The following is a 13,671-nucleotide window of genomic DNA, read 5'->3' as shown; positions in this document are numbered from 1 at the left end:
GGAGGGGGCAGGGCAGCCCTGCCCGCCTGGACAGCCTGGAGAAGGCGGGAAAACGAGGCGGGAAAAGACAGCAAACAAGCCCTGCGGGTGGGTAGAGTGGGGCGCCCTGGCAGGCCCTGACGCCAGGCAGTGGGGCTTGGGGCGATCAGGCGAGCCATCAGGGTGCAGGTGGTCTCCTAGGGGTCCCCCACATTCCCTCGCAGTATTTACACATTGATTCCGGCCTTCTTAGACCTACTAGTCGATGCGTGCGAGTGGGGGGCTGCGAACGGACTTGGACTTAAGAGGTCAGGGAGTCTGTACCCTGGGGGTCCCCAGGGCTCCTGGGGGGGTCCACGTTGCGGGGGGTGACCAGGCCCTGCCACGCAGCCCCTTTGCACGCTGGGCGCGCCCAGCAGAGCGCACAGGGATGGGCGGAGCCGTGGCCCGCTAGGCGGAGGCGCCGTGGACAGAGGCGGGGGCGCCCCCCACCCTCTTTCTCGCTTCCCGCCACTGCGTCGGCCAATCAGGAGGCAGGCGCCCGCCCCCGGCACGGCCTCCTGCGGCCCCGCAACTCCCAAATGCCGAGTTTTCGCGGGAAAAAAATCAGAGCAGCTGGCAGCGCGGCGGGCAGCGTTTGCCGAGCGGGCGCTCCGGGTCGCACGCAAGTCCGCGCGGGGTCCGGGCCACGCACGCGGCTTCATCGCCATCCCCAGCCGGGCCAGGCGCGCAGGCAGACAAGCTGTTCGCGGCGACCGGAGAGGTGAGCGGGCGGGCCGGGTCGGGGTGCCAGCCCGGGCCGGGAGCACGGGGCTCGGGAACTTTGCAAAACTTTCCCGCGCGGCCAGCCTGGGCGCACGCGTGTCCCGCACTCTGTCCCGGGATCCAGGGCCTCCCCTTCCGCCTAACCCTCGGGAGTCGCTCCCCGGCACACACCCGGCTGGAGCCGGGACCAGCGCTGCGTCCCCGGAGCCCGGCGGGGGGTCGAGCGCGCCGGGTGGGGGAGGGCCCGGCGAGCCGCCGGGGAGGATGTCAGGCTCCGCGCCTGCGCGCGGGGCGCCCCGCGATTCAATTGTCGCGCCCGAGCCCGATTTCGCGCGCCCTGAGTTCCCCGGGCGCATCTGGGCCAATGGGGAGCGAGCGGGGCGGGGCGGCCGGGTGCTGCGGAGCCAATAAGAGGCGGCTCAAGTGAAGGGGGGCGGGACTTGACGAGCGGGGGCCCCCTCGGTCGTCCCAGAGGCTGGGGTGGGCGTGGGCTCGCTGGCGCGACCCGCGCGGGCCGGTGAGAGGGCGGGAGGGACGCTGAGGGTCCAGGGTTTGGAGGGGCGCGAGCTGCCGGGGGTTGGAGGTCGAGGTGAGTCGCGGGGCGCGCGCGCGGGTGGCCGGGACGGGGCGGCCGGTTGCCATGGCCACCGCGGGGCGGGCCCGGTCGCGCACGCGCGCGGGGGGGGGGGCGGCAAGGACCGGGGGCGCGGGCACCTAGGGGTCCCGGGGTCCGCGGATCTCGGGTGGGGTTTTTCCCTCTCAGTAGCACTTGGTTGAGTTCCCCCGGGACTTCTGAAGTTCCAGCCCGCGCTGGACTTCTGGGATTCCCTCTTCCGTAAATAGGAATCCGAGGAATGAATGAATCAATGAATGAATGAGTAAACGAACCAACTCGGCCACTTGGCCCGGGCCTCTTTCCTCCTCTGGTCGTGGGGAAGGAGGGATGGGTTGGACCTTTTGCTTTCCTTTCAATTCCCTCTTTTCATTCTCCTTCCTCCTCAATCTTCAACACTTGGCTAGTCGTTAATGCCTGAAGTCCTTAATTTGCTGTGTCTGGCCCTGGCCGGGGTCTGGCTGTATAGGAGGACTGGGAGGGCATCCTGGGAGTTTCCTGGTGTTCACAGGCCGGACAAAAGCAACCCCGACTCCTTAGAGCATGGCATGGCTTTAGAGGTGCTGGTAAAACTGATCTGGGGTTTTTGCTGTCCCTCCCCTCAGCGCCGACACCATGTGGATCCAGGTTCGGACCATGGACGGGAGGCAGACCCACACGGTGGACTCGCTGTCCAGGCTGACCAAGGTGGAGGAGCTGAGGCGGAAGATCCAGGAGCTGTTCCACGTGGAGCCAGGCCTGCAGAGGCTGTTCTACAGGGGCAAACAGGTACACCCGCCGCCAGCACCTTTGTTCTATGCCTGGTCCAGGCCCCGCGCCTCTGCAGCCAGCAGCCGATACTTTCTCCCTCCCACCTCCCCCCCACAACCTCGTCCGGTCCCACTTCACCTCTCCCGGAAGGAGAAGTCCACAGAAACCTCAAATGCCTGCGAGAGGAAGGAACAAAGGGAGGACTCACAGATTGACACGCTGGGCTGGCGGCTGGCCCTCGAATCTATAGGGTCTGGGCTTTTAAACTTCTTTTTTCAAAGCTCCCCCTCAAAATAATGGCTAGAGAAAGAAGTTTTGGAGGTGGCCGACGGAAGGCTGAGGAATTTTCGAGTAAAGGCCCAGGACCATCCGGTAGCTAGGACGGAGGGGACCAGGTTTTCTTTTTTAAAACATCCACCACCAATTGCTCACAGCCTGTACCGGTTAAGCATCAGACCCTGAGAGCGTTTTTTTCTAAAAATTTGGATTAGCTTATTCAGAGTCTGGAGATGGCGCTTGCTAATCAGGAATTTCCGCCACTCTGAGCCTGCTGTGCTGCGGCTGCTGGTGACCTGGGGCGTGTGGTCCCCGAGGGGTCCACCGGCCCTCGTCTCTTTCTCTGTTCTTTCTCCAGCCCCTCGTTGCATTTAAAATGTCCCCCTTTGATTTCATAGCTGCCACATTTGGGGCGCTCCCTCCATTGGCACCTGGGGGTGGAGGTGCTACTTTGGTTGGTGTTTTTGTGGGGGACTGTGGGACCTACTGTGAGTGGGGTTTCCCGGCAGGATGAGACAGTGTGATCGAAGGTGTAGGTCCCGTCTGCTGGAGTTGGTTGGACCGTGGGGACGGGCGTAGACTACTGGAACTGGATTAAAAGTCGTCAGTTGAGCTGCGTGTACCCCACTGTGTTGTTGTTGGATTTTGAACCGGGTACTGCTGCCATCTGGTGTCTAGGTTGGAAAATAAACACCGCGCCCGGCCAGGGGTTTTTGGGGGCTGGGAGGATCATGCCTGCTCACTCCAGATGAGACCTGATGATTAATTTCTCCGGCTTGCATGCCGTAGGAGACCTTCCTTAGCCCTCTTCCCGTAAGAGACATGATGACTTGAGTCTCAAGAATCTGAGTTAACCCGCCCTGCCCCGGGAGGAGGCGATCTGGAGAACTTGGGGAGTTGACGACGGTGCAAGCCGCGTGCGTGCAGAGAAGAGGCAGGGTCGGGCTCCACAGAGGAGCTCCGCCTGGCGCTCTCTTCCTCCTCCTACGATGCGTGCTCCCTTTGTGGCATCCAAATTGATTTTGATTTGCCGCTCAGCCTATTGGGTGAGCACAGAAGGCTTCATTTCACAAAGAGTTTCTGAAGCCTGCAAGGACCTTCTAAGTTCACAGCGTAGGTCAATGGCGGGTTGGACTCTCCTGCCCCCAAGTTCAGGAGAGGAGATCATGCTGAGTGTCCACTCTATGCTAGCCACTGAGCAGCGTTTTACCTTTTGCATTTCAACCATGCAGGAATGGGAGAACACCTAGACGCACCTGCCATGTAGATTTTACTATCGGTATTCTGACGTATTAGGTTTATCTTGAAGCGCTCTGTGTCTCTCTCTCTCTGCCCGCCAATCCATCTTTCTGGGATGCATTTCAAAGTAAGTTGCAGACACCAGTCCACCTTTCCCCTAATTACTGCAGCACACCATCAGTAACGAGAGCTCAGTATTTGTTTTTGGTTCTGTTCTCATTGATTTTTTGTTGTTGTTCCTATTTGAGACAGGATCTCACTCTGCCCAGGCTGTGGTGCAGTGGCACGATCACAGCTCACTATAGCCTCAGCTTCCTGGGCTCAAGCAATCCTTCAGCCTCAGCCTCCCAAGTAGCTAGGACTATAGGCATGCACCACCATGCCTGGCTAGTTTTTGTATCTTTTGTAGAGATGGGGTCTTACTATGTTGCCCAGGGTGGTCTCCTGGGCTCAAGTGACCCTCCTGCCTTGGCCTCCCAAAGTGTTGGGGTAACAGGTGTGAGCTATGGTGCCTGACCTAAAAACTTTGTCTATAGTGAAACAGATGTTAAACAGACTGAATAATTTTGACAAATGTCTACATCCATGCAACCCAAAACCCCTACCTCCCCTCATTTGTAACATAATACTTGAGTCATACAATAGTGTCTGTCACATCTCTAAGTTTAGTGTGACAATGACAGGAACACTTATGTTAATTAGACATGTACATTGTGCATTTTTTTTTTTTTTGAGATGGAGTTTAATTCTTGTGGCCCAGACTGGAGTGCAGTGGCTCGATCTGGGCTCACTGCAGCCTTCACCTCCCAAGTTCAAGTGATCCTCCTGCCTCAGCCTCCCAAGTAGCTGGGATTACAGTCACCCAGCACCACGCCTGACTGATTTTTTTGTATTTTTAGTAGAGACAGAGTTTCACCATGTTGGCCAGGCTGGTCTCGAACTCCTGACCTCAGGTGATCCACCTACCTCCGTCTCCGAAAGTGCTGGGATTCCAGGTGTGAACCACTGCGCCCAGCCATGTGCATTGTGCTTTTAATTGTCAGGATATTGGCAGTGATGACACCTGGCCCTAGCCCTGCCAGAACTCACCCGGACTGAAGAGGGAGCTGGGATTGGAACCTGGGATTTTGGTTTCTGGGACTGGGCTCTCAACACTGAATTTTGTCTCCCAGGTCAGCTCTGGTAGTTATGGAAAGATTCCGTGTTCCTATGTAACCTTCATAACCGCCTCTTAGTTCCCTTACCCTGTGGCTGTTTCCCATGCAGTAGCTTTTTTTTTTTTTTTTTTTTTTGAGACGGAGTTTCGCTCTTATTGCCCAAGCTGGAGTGCAATGGCGTGATCTCGGCTTACCTCAACCTCTGCCTCTTGGGTTCCAGCGATTCTTCTGCCTCAGCCTCCCGAGTAGCTGGGATTACAGGTGTGCGCCACCACGCCCAGCTAATTTTTTTTGTATTTTTTGTAGAGTTGGGGTTTCTCCATGTTGGTCAGGCTGGTCTCGAACTCCCGACCTCAGGTGATTCACTCCCCACTCCCTTGGTCTCCCAAAGTGCTGGGATTACAGGCATGAGCCGTCGCGCCCGGCCCCCATGCAGTAGCTTTTAAGAGATCGTGTCGTTGCATCTGTCTTCCGGGCCACAGAGGTGATGCAATTTCCCCACTTGCATGGCTGGGAAAGTGAGCTGGCAGCAGGGAGGTTTGGACAGTGGCAGGAAGGCGGGACAGAGGCACACAGCAGTACCTCCCAGAGCGTGAAGTCTGCAGGCACCCAGGCTAGTGTGATAGAAAGCAACGCACTTCCCGGTGGGCGCAAATGGGCCGTTGTCCTTATAGAATGTTCTAGAGTGTTCACAGTCCTTTTTTTTTTTTCCCTGTTTAAAGAAACCTGGCCTAGCAGCCCAAGGTCTGCAGTGAAGTTGATGGAGACCCCAGAGCAGAACAGAGTTGGGTCTGTCTTGGAATATGGAGGATCTCGTGGTGGTCTCACTTGGGCTGAATAGGGTAACAGTGATGTCGCCTGATGGACAGGAATGCAGGGAGCTGATCGAGGGCAGTGACTTTGGGCAGATGGCCCAGCCTAGGCAATGGGAGAGGCATCTGCGGCCCCCCAGCCTTCAATCTTTTTTTTTTTTTTTTTGGCTGCACATCAAAATAACAATAGCTGTCTTTTGCGGCACCTTTAACCTGCTCAGGTACAACACTCTGCACCGTACATCATCTTTTCAGCGTCCCTGGCCAGCGACTCGCCAGCCCCCACATCATCTGATTTTAGACAGGGCTGATACCCACCACGCTGCAGCGCAGTGCGAATTCAAGAGGTTATGGATTTGAAGGGCGGAGTGAGCCCTGTGCCAGGCTCACAATGAAAGTGAAATAAATCTCTTAGCACAGGGCCTCTCCTGCTCTGCACTGTGGATGTTTGGGGCCAGGTCATCCTCTAGCTGGGACCGTCCTGGGCACTGCAGGGTGCTGAGCAGCGTCCCTGGCCTCCACCCACTCCACGCCAGAGCATCCTGCCTTACCAGTCACAACCACAAATATGCTCAGAGACTTCCATGCCTCAAAGGCAGGATTAAGGTCAGTCTGATGCCTCAGTTGAAACGGTGGCCCAGGAATGGCCTTGCAAGGGTCACTTGTTACAGTGATGCCTCAGGTGTCCCCACCGGACGGCCCCTTGCAGGGACCTGCCCTTCTGGCTGCAGGAGGGAGGGTCCCTACCACCAGCCCCCACCCACTGTGTGTGGCATCCCTCCCCCAGGAGGGCTCCCTGGCAGAGGGCACGCCCTCTGTTGGATTACTCACCACTGCTGTTGTGGCCCCAAAGCAGCTGTAGACCATCTGTAAACGGGTGGGCGTGGCTTTGTTCCATTAAAACTTAATTTATAAAAACAGGTATGGCCGGTCCCAGTGGCTCATGGTTGTAATCTTGGCACTTTGGGAGGCCAAGGCAGGCCGATCACCTGAGGTCAGGAGTTCTAGAACAGCCTGCCAACATGGTGAAACCCCATCTCTACCAAAAATACAAAAATTAGCCAGACTTGGTGGCACATGTCTGTAGTCCCACTTACTCAGGAGGCTGAGGCAGGAGAATCGCTTGAACCTGGGAGGTGGAGGTTGCAGTGAGCTGAGATCCCACCACTGCACTCCATCCAGCCTGGGCGACAGAGCAAGACTCCGTCTCAAAAAAAAAAACAAAAAAACAAAAAACCAAAGCCAAAACAAAACAGGTGCAGGCCAGAATCGTGCCCGTGGACATAGTTGGTCAATTAGATTGCATACTTTAATCCAGCCTCAGTTGGTGTGTCTGGGTTTTCTGGCTAGGAAGAATGCTGCTATGGAATGTGCTGGAACAGATCCTTACGTGCGCTGTGTTGGAGTCTTTCCAGGTCAGGGGTTCTCAAACGGATCTCAGGACCCCTTTACATCTTCCAGAATGATCCAAGAGCCCCAGGAGCCTGTGTGTGTGGATTATGTCTGTCGATTGTGACTGTGTTACAAATTGAGGCCAGGCATGGTAGCTCACACCTGTAATCCTAGCACTTTGGGAGGCTGAGGCAAGAGGATCGCTTGAGGTTGGGAGTTCGAGACCAGCCTGGGCCATGTAGCAAGACCCTGTCTCTACAAAAAATGAAAATTAGCCGAGCGTGGTGGTGCATGCCTGTAGTCCTAGCTACTCGGGAGGCCAAGGTAGGTGGATCACTTGAGCCTGGAAGGTTGAGGCTGCAGTGAGCCAAGATTGTACCATTGCACTCCAGCCTGGGAGACAGAGCGAGACTTTGTCTCACAAAAAAAAAAACAAAACAAAAAAACACAAATAAATTGAAAGCTGAGAAATTCAGAGCACAAGAAGACAAGCGTGCCCCCTCTTTTAGCTGTCAACATGGCGGAGCCGTCCCTGGTGACGCAGCCTCCAAAGGCCTCCCTGTGCCCTCCTGAGACCGCAAGAGGGAAAGTGGCAGCGACAGTGATCGTGGTATCTTTGTGGCGGTCGTGTTGACCTCACTGACCCCCGAAGTGCTGCTCTAGGGTCTGTCCTCAGCGGTGACCCGGCCGGGTAGAAGGGCAGAGTTCCGCTGTCACTAGCCCTCCACCCGTCCTGTATGCTGGGATGCCCTCGCGGTGCCGTCCACGCCACCACCGCCCCCCGTCCTGTGGGTTCTGTCTCCTCTGTGTCTGGGATCCTCCTGCGTCGGTTTTTCCTTCCTCCCATCTCTCCCTCCGTCTGTCTGTCTTTCCCGCACCTGAGGTTGTCGCAGAGGCGCTGAGACGAGCCAGCAGGAGCTGTGGCTGCCCCTCAGGAAGGCAGAGCAGTTTCTCACTTCCTTCCCCCCAGGTCCCGTCAGGCCCCTGCAGGAACTCTCTCTTCCGGCCGGAGGTCCCTCTTGCTTCGAGGCTTACACGGTCCTTGCTGGGCTCCTAAACATCTGGTTACTATCCCCGAAGTTGGAGAAGCACTGCTCCCCAAACCCGGTGGCATTTATTATATGCCCTGCTGTGCCGCTAGGCAGCGTTCGGCACCCTGAAAGAGATCCCCCGAATGTGGCACGAGGGGTAGGAAGTGGGCAGCTCGGTGAGGGGGGGCATGCAGTGAGCTTTTAGTCTTAAGTTTTCATTTTAAGATGGGTTCTTGCTATTTTCACCAGGTTGGTCTTGAACCCCTGGCCTCAAGTGATCCTCCCATCTTGACTTCCCAAAGTGCTGGGTTTACAGGCATGACAAAAGGCTTGGCCCTTTGTCTAAGTTTTCAAAAGGAATCAGCAAACTTAGTTATCAAGTTGTATATGTATTTATCTGGACTTTTTTTTTTTTTTTTTTGCCTTTAAGGGAGACAGGGTCCACAAGGCCGGGCGCGGTGGCTCACGCCTGTAATCCCAGTGCTTTGGGAGGCCAAGGCAGGTGGATCACGAGGTCAAGAGATCGAGACCATCCTGGCCAACATGGTGAAACCCCATCTCTACTAAAAATACAAAAATTAGCTGGGGATGGTGGTGCACGTCTGTAGTCCCAGCTACTTGGGAGGCTGAGGCAGGAGAATTGCTGGAACCCAGGAGGTGGAGGTTGCAGTGAGCTGAGATCACGCCACTGCACTCCAGCCTGGCAACAGAGCGAGACTCTGTCTCAAAACAAACAAACAAACACAAACAAACAAACAACAAAACAGACAAGGTCTTGCTGTCGCCCAGGCTGGAGTGCAGCAGCATGATAATGGCTCACTGCAACCTCTGTTTTCTAGGCTCAAGCAATCCTCCTACCTCAGCCTCCCAAGTAGCTGGGACTACAGGCGCCTGCCACCACACCCAATATTTAAATTTTTATTAATCGAAAAAACTTTTTTGTAGAGACAGGGTCCTGCCTGGTATCAAACTTCTGGGCTCAAGTGATCCTCCTGCCTCGGCCTTCTGACTAGCTGGGACTACAAGCATGAGCTATTGGGCCCAGCCTAGCTTTTGTACAATGTTCATGTTACAAAATTCCAAATGCCCAAAAAGCAAGGAGAATACCTGCCACTCTGCCTTGACCTTCAATTTCCCTCCTGTGGTAGCCTGTCTGCTTCCAGAGTGCTTGAACATGTGTGCATTTGCTATGGGGTTTGTTGTTGTTTTTATTTGTTTGTTTTTTTGTTTTGTTTGTGAGACGGAGTCTCGCTCTGTTGCCCAAGTTGGAGTGCAATGGCATGATCTTGGCTCACTGCAACCTCCACCTCCTGGGTTCAAGTGATTCTCCTGCCTCAGCCTCCCAAGTAGCTGGGGTTATAGGCCCGTGCCACCACGTCCAGCTAATTTTTTTGTATTTTTAGTAGAGATGGGGTTTCACCACGTTGGTCAGGTTGGTCTCAAACTGCTGACCTCAGGTGATCCACCCACCTTGGGCTCCGAAAGTGCTGGGATTACAGGTATGAGCCCCCGTGCCTGGCCTGTTTTTTTTTTTTTTTTTGGGGGGGACAGAGTCTTGCTCTGTCTCCAGGCTGGAGTGCGTTGGCTTGATGTCAGCTCACTGCAACCTCCGCCTCCCAGGTTCAAGCAATTCTGCGTCAGCCTCCGGAGTAGCTGCGACTACAGGCATGCGCCACCACGCCTGGCTAATTTTGTATTTTTAGTAGAGGTGAAGTTTCTCCATATTGGTCAGGCTGGTCTCTAACTCCTGACCTCCAGTTACCTGCCTGCCTCGGCCTCCCAAAGTGCTGAGATTTCAGGCGTGAGCCACCATGCCCGGCTGGTTTTTTTTTTTTTTTTTTTTGAGACAGAGTCTTGCTGTCACCCAGGCTGGAGTGCCGTGGCGCGATCTCGGCTCACTGCAAGCTCCGCCTCCCGGGTTCACGCCATTCTCCTGCCTCAGCCTCTCCGAGTAGCTGGGACTACAGGCGCCCGCCACCACGCCCGGCTAATTTTTGTATTTTTAGTAGAGACGGGGTTTCACCGTGTTAGCCAGGATGGTCTCGATCTCCTGACCTCGTGATCTGCCCGCCTCAGCCTCCCAAAGTGCTGGGATTACAAGCGTGAGCCACCGCGCCTGGCCTGTTTGTTTGTTTTTTAGACAGGGTCTTGCTCTGTTGCCCAGGCTGGAGTACAGTGGCACGTACAATCTTAGCTTACTGCAGACTCGAATTCCTGAGCTCAAGTGATCCTCCTGCCTCAGCCTCCCAAGTAGTAGGGACTATAGGCTGTATACCACTATACCTGGCTAATTTTAAACATTTTTATAGAGATGGGTTCTTGCCATGTTACCCAGGCTGGTCTTGAACTCCTAGCCTCAAATGATCCTTCTGCCTCAGCTTCCCAAGGTGCTGGGATTATAGGCCTGAGCCACTGCTCCTGACCTCATTTTTTTTTTTTTTTTTTTTTTTTTTTTTGAGACAGAGTATCAGTGTCTCCCAGGCTGGAGTGCAGTGGCGCGATCTCGACTCACTGCAACCCCTGCCTCTTGGGCTCAAGCCATCCTCCCACCACAGCCTTCCAGGTAGTTGGGACTAGAGGTAAATTTTGTAGTGATGAGTTTTGCCATGTTGCCCAGGTGATCTTCAACTCCTGGACTCAAGTGATCCTCCCGTCTTGGCCTCCCAAATCATATCTGGGATTACAGGCGTGAGCCACTGCACACAGCCCCAATTTAACTTTTCTTTTTATTTTTTCTTCTTTTTTTCCTGAGGTGGAGTCTCGCTCTGTCACCCAGGCTGGAGTTCAGTGATGCGATCTCGGCTCACTGCAACCTCCACCTCCCGGGTTCACGCCATTCTCCTGCCTCAGCCTCCTCAGTAGCTGGGACTACAGGTGCCCGCCACCTCGCCCGGCTAATTTTTTGTATTTTTAGTAGAGATGGAGTTTCACTGTGTTAGCCAGGATGGTCTCGATCTCCTGATCTCGGCCTCCCAAAGTGCTGGGATTACAGGCGTGAGCCACCGCGCCTGGCCCATTTTAACTTTTCTGATAATGATTTCCCTTTTGCCAAAAACAGCAAGTGGGTTTTAGATTAAGTCTCTCCTTTTACCAGGCACTGTAGGAGACCTTGAGTTAGGGCTATGGTGGTATCATTTAATAGGGACATTTGACTTCACTAGGTTCAATGATAGGAGACTTAAAAGCTCTACCATTATGGAAATTTGTAGTCATTTAAATTGTTATTATTGTTATTTTTTTTTTTTCAGACAGAGTTTTGCTCTTGTTGCCCAAGCTGGAGTGCAGTGGCGTGGTCTCAGCTCACCGCACCCTCTGCCTCCCAGGTTCAAGTGATTCTCCTGCCTCAGCCTCCTGAGTAGCTGGGATTACAGGCATGCACCACCACGCCTGGCTAATTTTGTATTTTTAGTAGAGCTGGGGTTTCTCCATGTTGGTCAGGCTGGTCTCAAACTCCCAACCTCAGGTGATCTGTCCGCCTTGGCCTCCCAAGGTGCTGGGATTACAGGCATGAGCCACTGCACCCGGCCAGTGATTTAAATTATTAATGAAGAATAAAAAGAGGCTGGGCGCAGCGGCTCATGCTTGTAATTTCAGCACTTTGGGAGGCCGAGGCGGGCAGATCACCTGAGGTCGGGAGTTAGAGATCAGCCTGGCCAACATGGTGAAACCTCGTCTCTACCAAAGACACAAAAATTAGCTGGGTATGCTGTCACGCGCCTGTACTCTCAGCCATTTGGGAGGCTGAGGCGGGAGAATCACTTGAACCCGGGAGACGGAGGTTGCAGTGAGCTGAGATTGCACCACTGCAGTTCAGCCTGGGTGACAGTGAGACTCTGTCTCAAAAAAAAAACAAAAGAAAAAAAGTAAGTCCCACGTAGCCGTCACCTTCTGTAGTAGTCGTCTGCTGTGTTTGATCTTGTTCATTTTGCTCGTTTCTACCCCCCCACTTACCTTCACCTGACTGGATTGTTTAAGAGAAGGGATCTTGCTGTGTTGCTCAGGGTGGAGCACAGTGGCTATTCACTGTGCATGACAACCCCAAACTCCTGGGCTCACGTGACCCTCCGGCCTCAGTCTCCCAAGCAGCTGGGACTACAGATGTGAGCCACTGTACCGGCTCCTAGTGGATCATTTTGAAGTGGGTTACAGATGCCATAACTATAACACAGACATCATAGGTACAGGAATTTCAATGCATCTTCCCCAGTGGCTCATAGATCACGCGGACAGAAAATCTGTCAGGAGGGCCAGGCGCTGTGGCTCACGCCTGTAATCCCAGCACTTTGGGAGGCCAAAGCGGTGGATCACGAGGTCAAGAGATCGAAACCATTCTGGCCAACATGGTGAAACCCTGTCTCTACTAAAAATACAAACATTAGCTGGGCGTGGTGGCACGCACCTGTAGTCACAGCTACTCGGGAGGCTGAGGCAGGAGAATTGCTTGAACCCAGGAGGCGGAGGTCTCAGTGAGTCAAGATCGTGCCACTGCACTCCAGCCTGGTGACAGAGTGAAAAAAAAAAAAAAAAAAAAAAAACCGGACCCGACACTTGGCTCACCCCATAATCCCATTTGGAGGCCAAGGCAGAAAGGCCTCCTCGCCGAGGGCTGTGCCCCCGACCTGTCCTCCGTCTTGGTGGGGCTGGGACTGTATTTTCCATCCTCTGCAGTGGGCTGGTTTCCCGCGTGCACTGAGGCCCCTCTGCTTGGCTGCCCCTGGCTGCCCCGTGCAGCTGAGCCGTGAGCGGGCCTGTGCGCCCCTCTCCCGCTGGCTGGAGCTCAGGATGCTCAAGCTGTTCTGGGGAATAATGCTGCTGCAAACATAGGACGAGCAGCTGCCCCTCTGCGCACGTGGCCTTCGGACACATGTGAGGGCCGCTCTAGCTTGGGTGCTCACTGCGGGCGATTCCATCCTCCAGGGGACACTGGGGATGTCTGGGGACATTCATGACTCGGGCGCTCCTGGCGTGGAGTGGATGGAGGCTTGGAGTGCTGATCAGCACTCTGCAGGGCCCAGGACAGCCCCACCCCAGAGAGTGATCCGACCCCAAATGGCAGCTTTGGCAAGAGGGGTGTGCCTGGCCACAGAGGTGCTGGGCCAGATGCAGATGAGTGCCCTGTTCATCCCTCTGAGCGCCGTGTGGCTCCTCCCATGCTGCTTTCCCTGCCCCAGTGATACTGGGGGCACTTGACTTTTCTCTTTTTAATACGGAGTCTCATTCTGTCACCCACGCTGGAGTGCAGTGGCGAGATCCCGGCTCACTGCAACCTCCACCTCCCGGGTTCAAACGATTCTGTTGCCTCAGCCTCTTGAGTATTAGGGATTATGCGCCTCGATCACCATGCCTGGCTAATTTTTAAATTTATTTTTAATTTTTTTATGTTTTTGAGACGGAGTCTCGCTCTGTCGCCCAGGCTGGAGTGTAGTGGTGCGATCTCAGCTCACCGTAAGCTCCACCTCCCGGGTTCACGCCATTCTCCTGTCTCAGCCTCCCGAGTAGCTGGGACTACAGGTGCCCGCCACAAATGCCTGGCTAATTTTTTGTATTTGTAGTAGAGATGGGGTTTCACCGTGTTAGCCAGGATGGTCTCGACCTCCTGACCTCGTGATCCACCCACCTCGGCCTCCCAAAGTGCTGGGATTACAGGCATGAGCCAC

At 54.8% G+C, this 13,671-nt stretch overlaps 1 protein-coding gene across 4 annotated transcripts in view; it reads left to right on the top strand.

Moving 5' to 3' along the window:
* Positions 1 to 587: 587 nt before the first annotated feature.
* Positions 588 to 13,671, top strand: part of UHRF1 (ubiquitin like with PHD and ring finger domains 1) — a 52,707-nt gene continuing 39,623 nt past the window's right edge. Inside the window, exons 1-2 of one of the 4 annotated variants that reach the window (XM_032178575.2) lie at positions 588 to 742; positions 1,963 to 2,125. In XM_032178575.2, coding sequence (XP_032034466.2) covers positions 1,973 to 2,125 — 153 coding nt within the window. In that variant the 5' untranslated portion in view covers positions 588 to 742; positions 1,963 to 1,972. Of the gene's footprint in view, positions 743 to 1,293; positions 1,334 to 1,517; positions 1,623 to 1,667; positions 1,692 to 1,962; positions 2,126 to 13,671 lie in introns of those variants that run through there. The other 3 variants (XM_032178576.2, XM_058428890.1, XM_058428891.1) reach the window with 3 other exon arrangements.

The sequence above is a fragment of the Hylobates moloch genome, unplaced genomic scaffold, assembly GCF_009828535.3.
Source record: "Hylobates moloch isolate HMO894 unplaced genomic scaffold, HMol_V3 SCAFFOLD_15, whole genome shotgun sequence".
Lineage (NCBI taxonomy): Eukaryota > Metazoa > Chordata > Mammalia > Primates > Hylobatidae > Hylobates > Hylobates moloch.
Note: the sequence above shows the minus strand (reverse complement) of the source record. Positions and strands in the feature narration are given on the sequence as shown.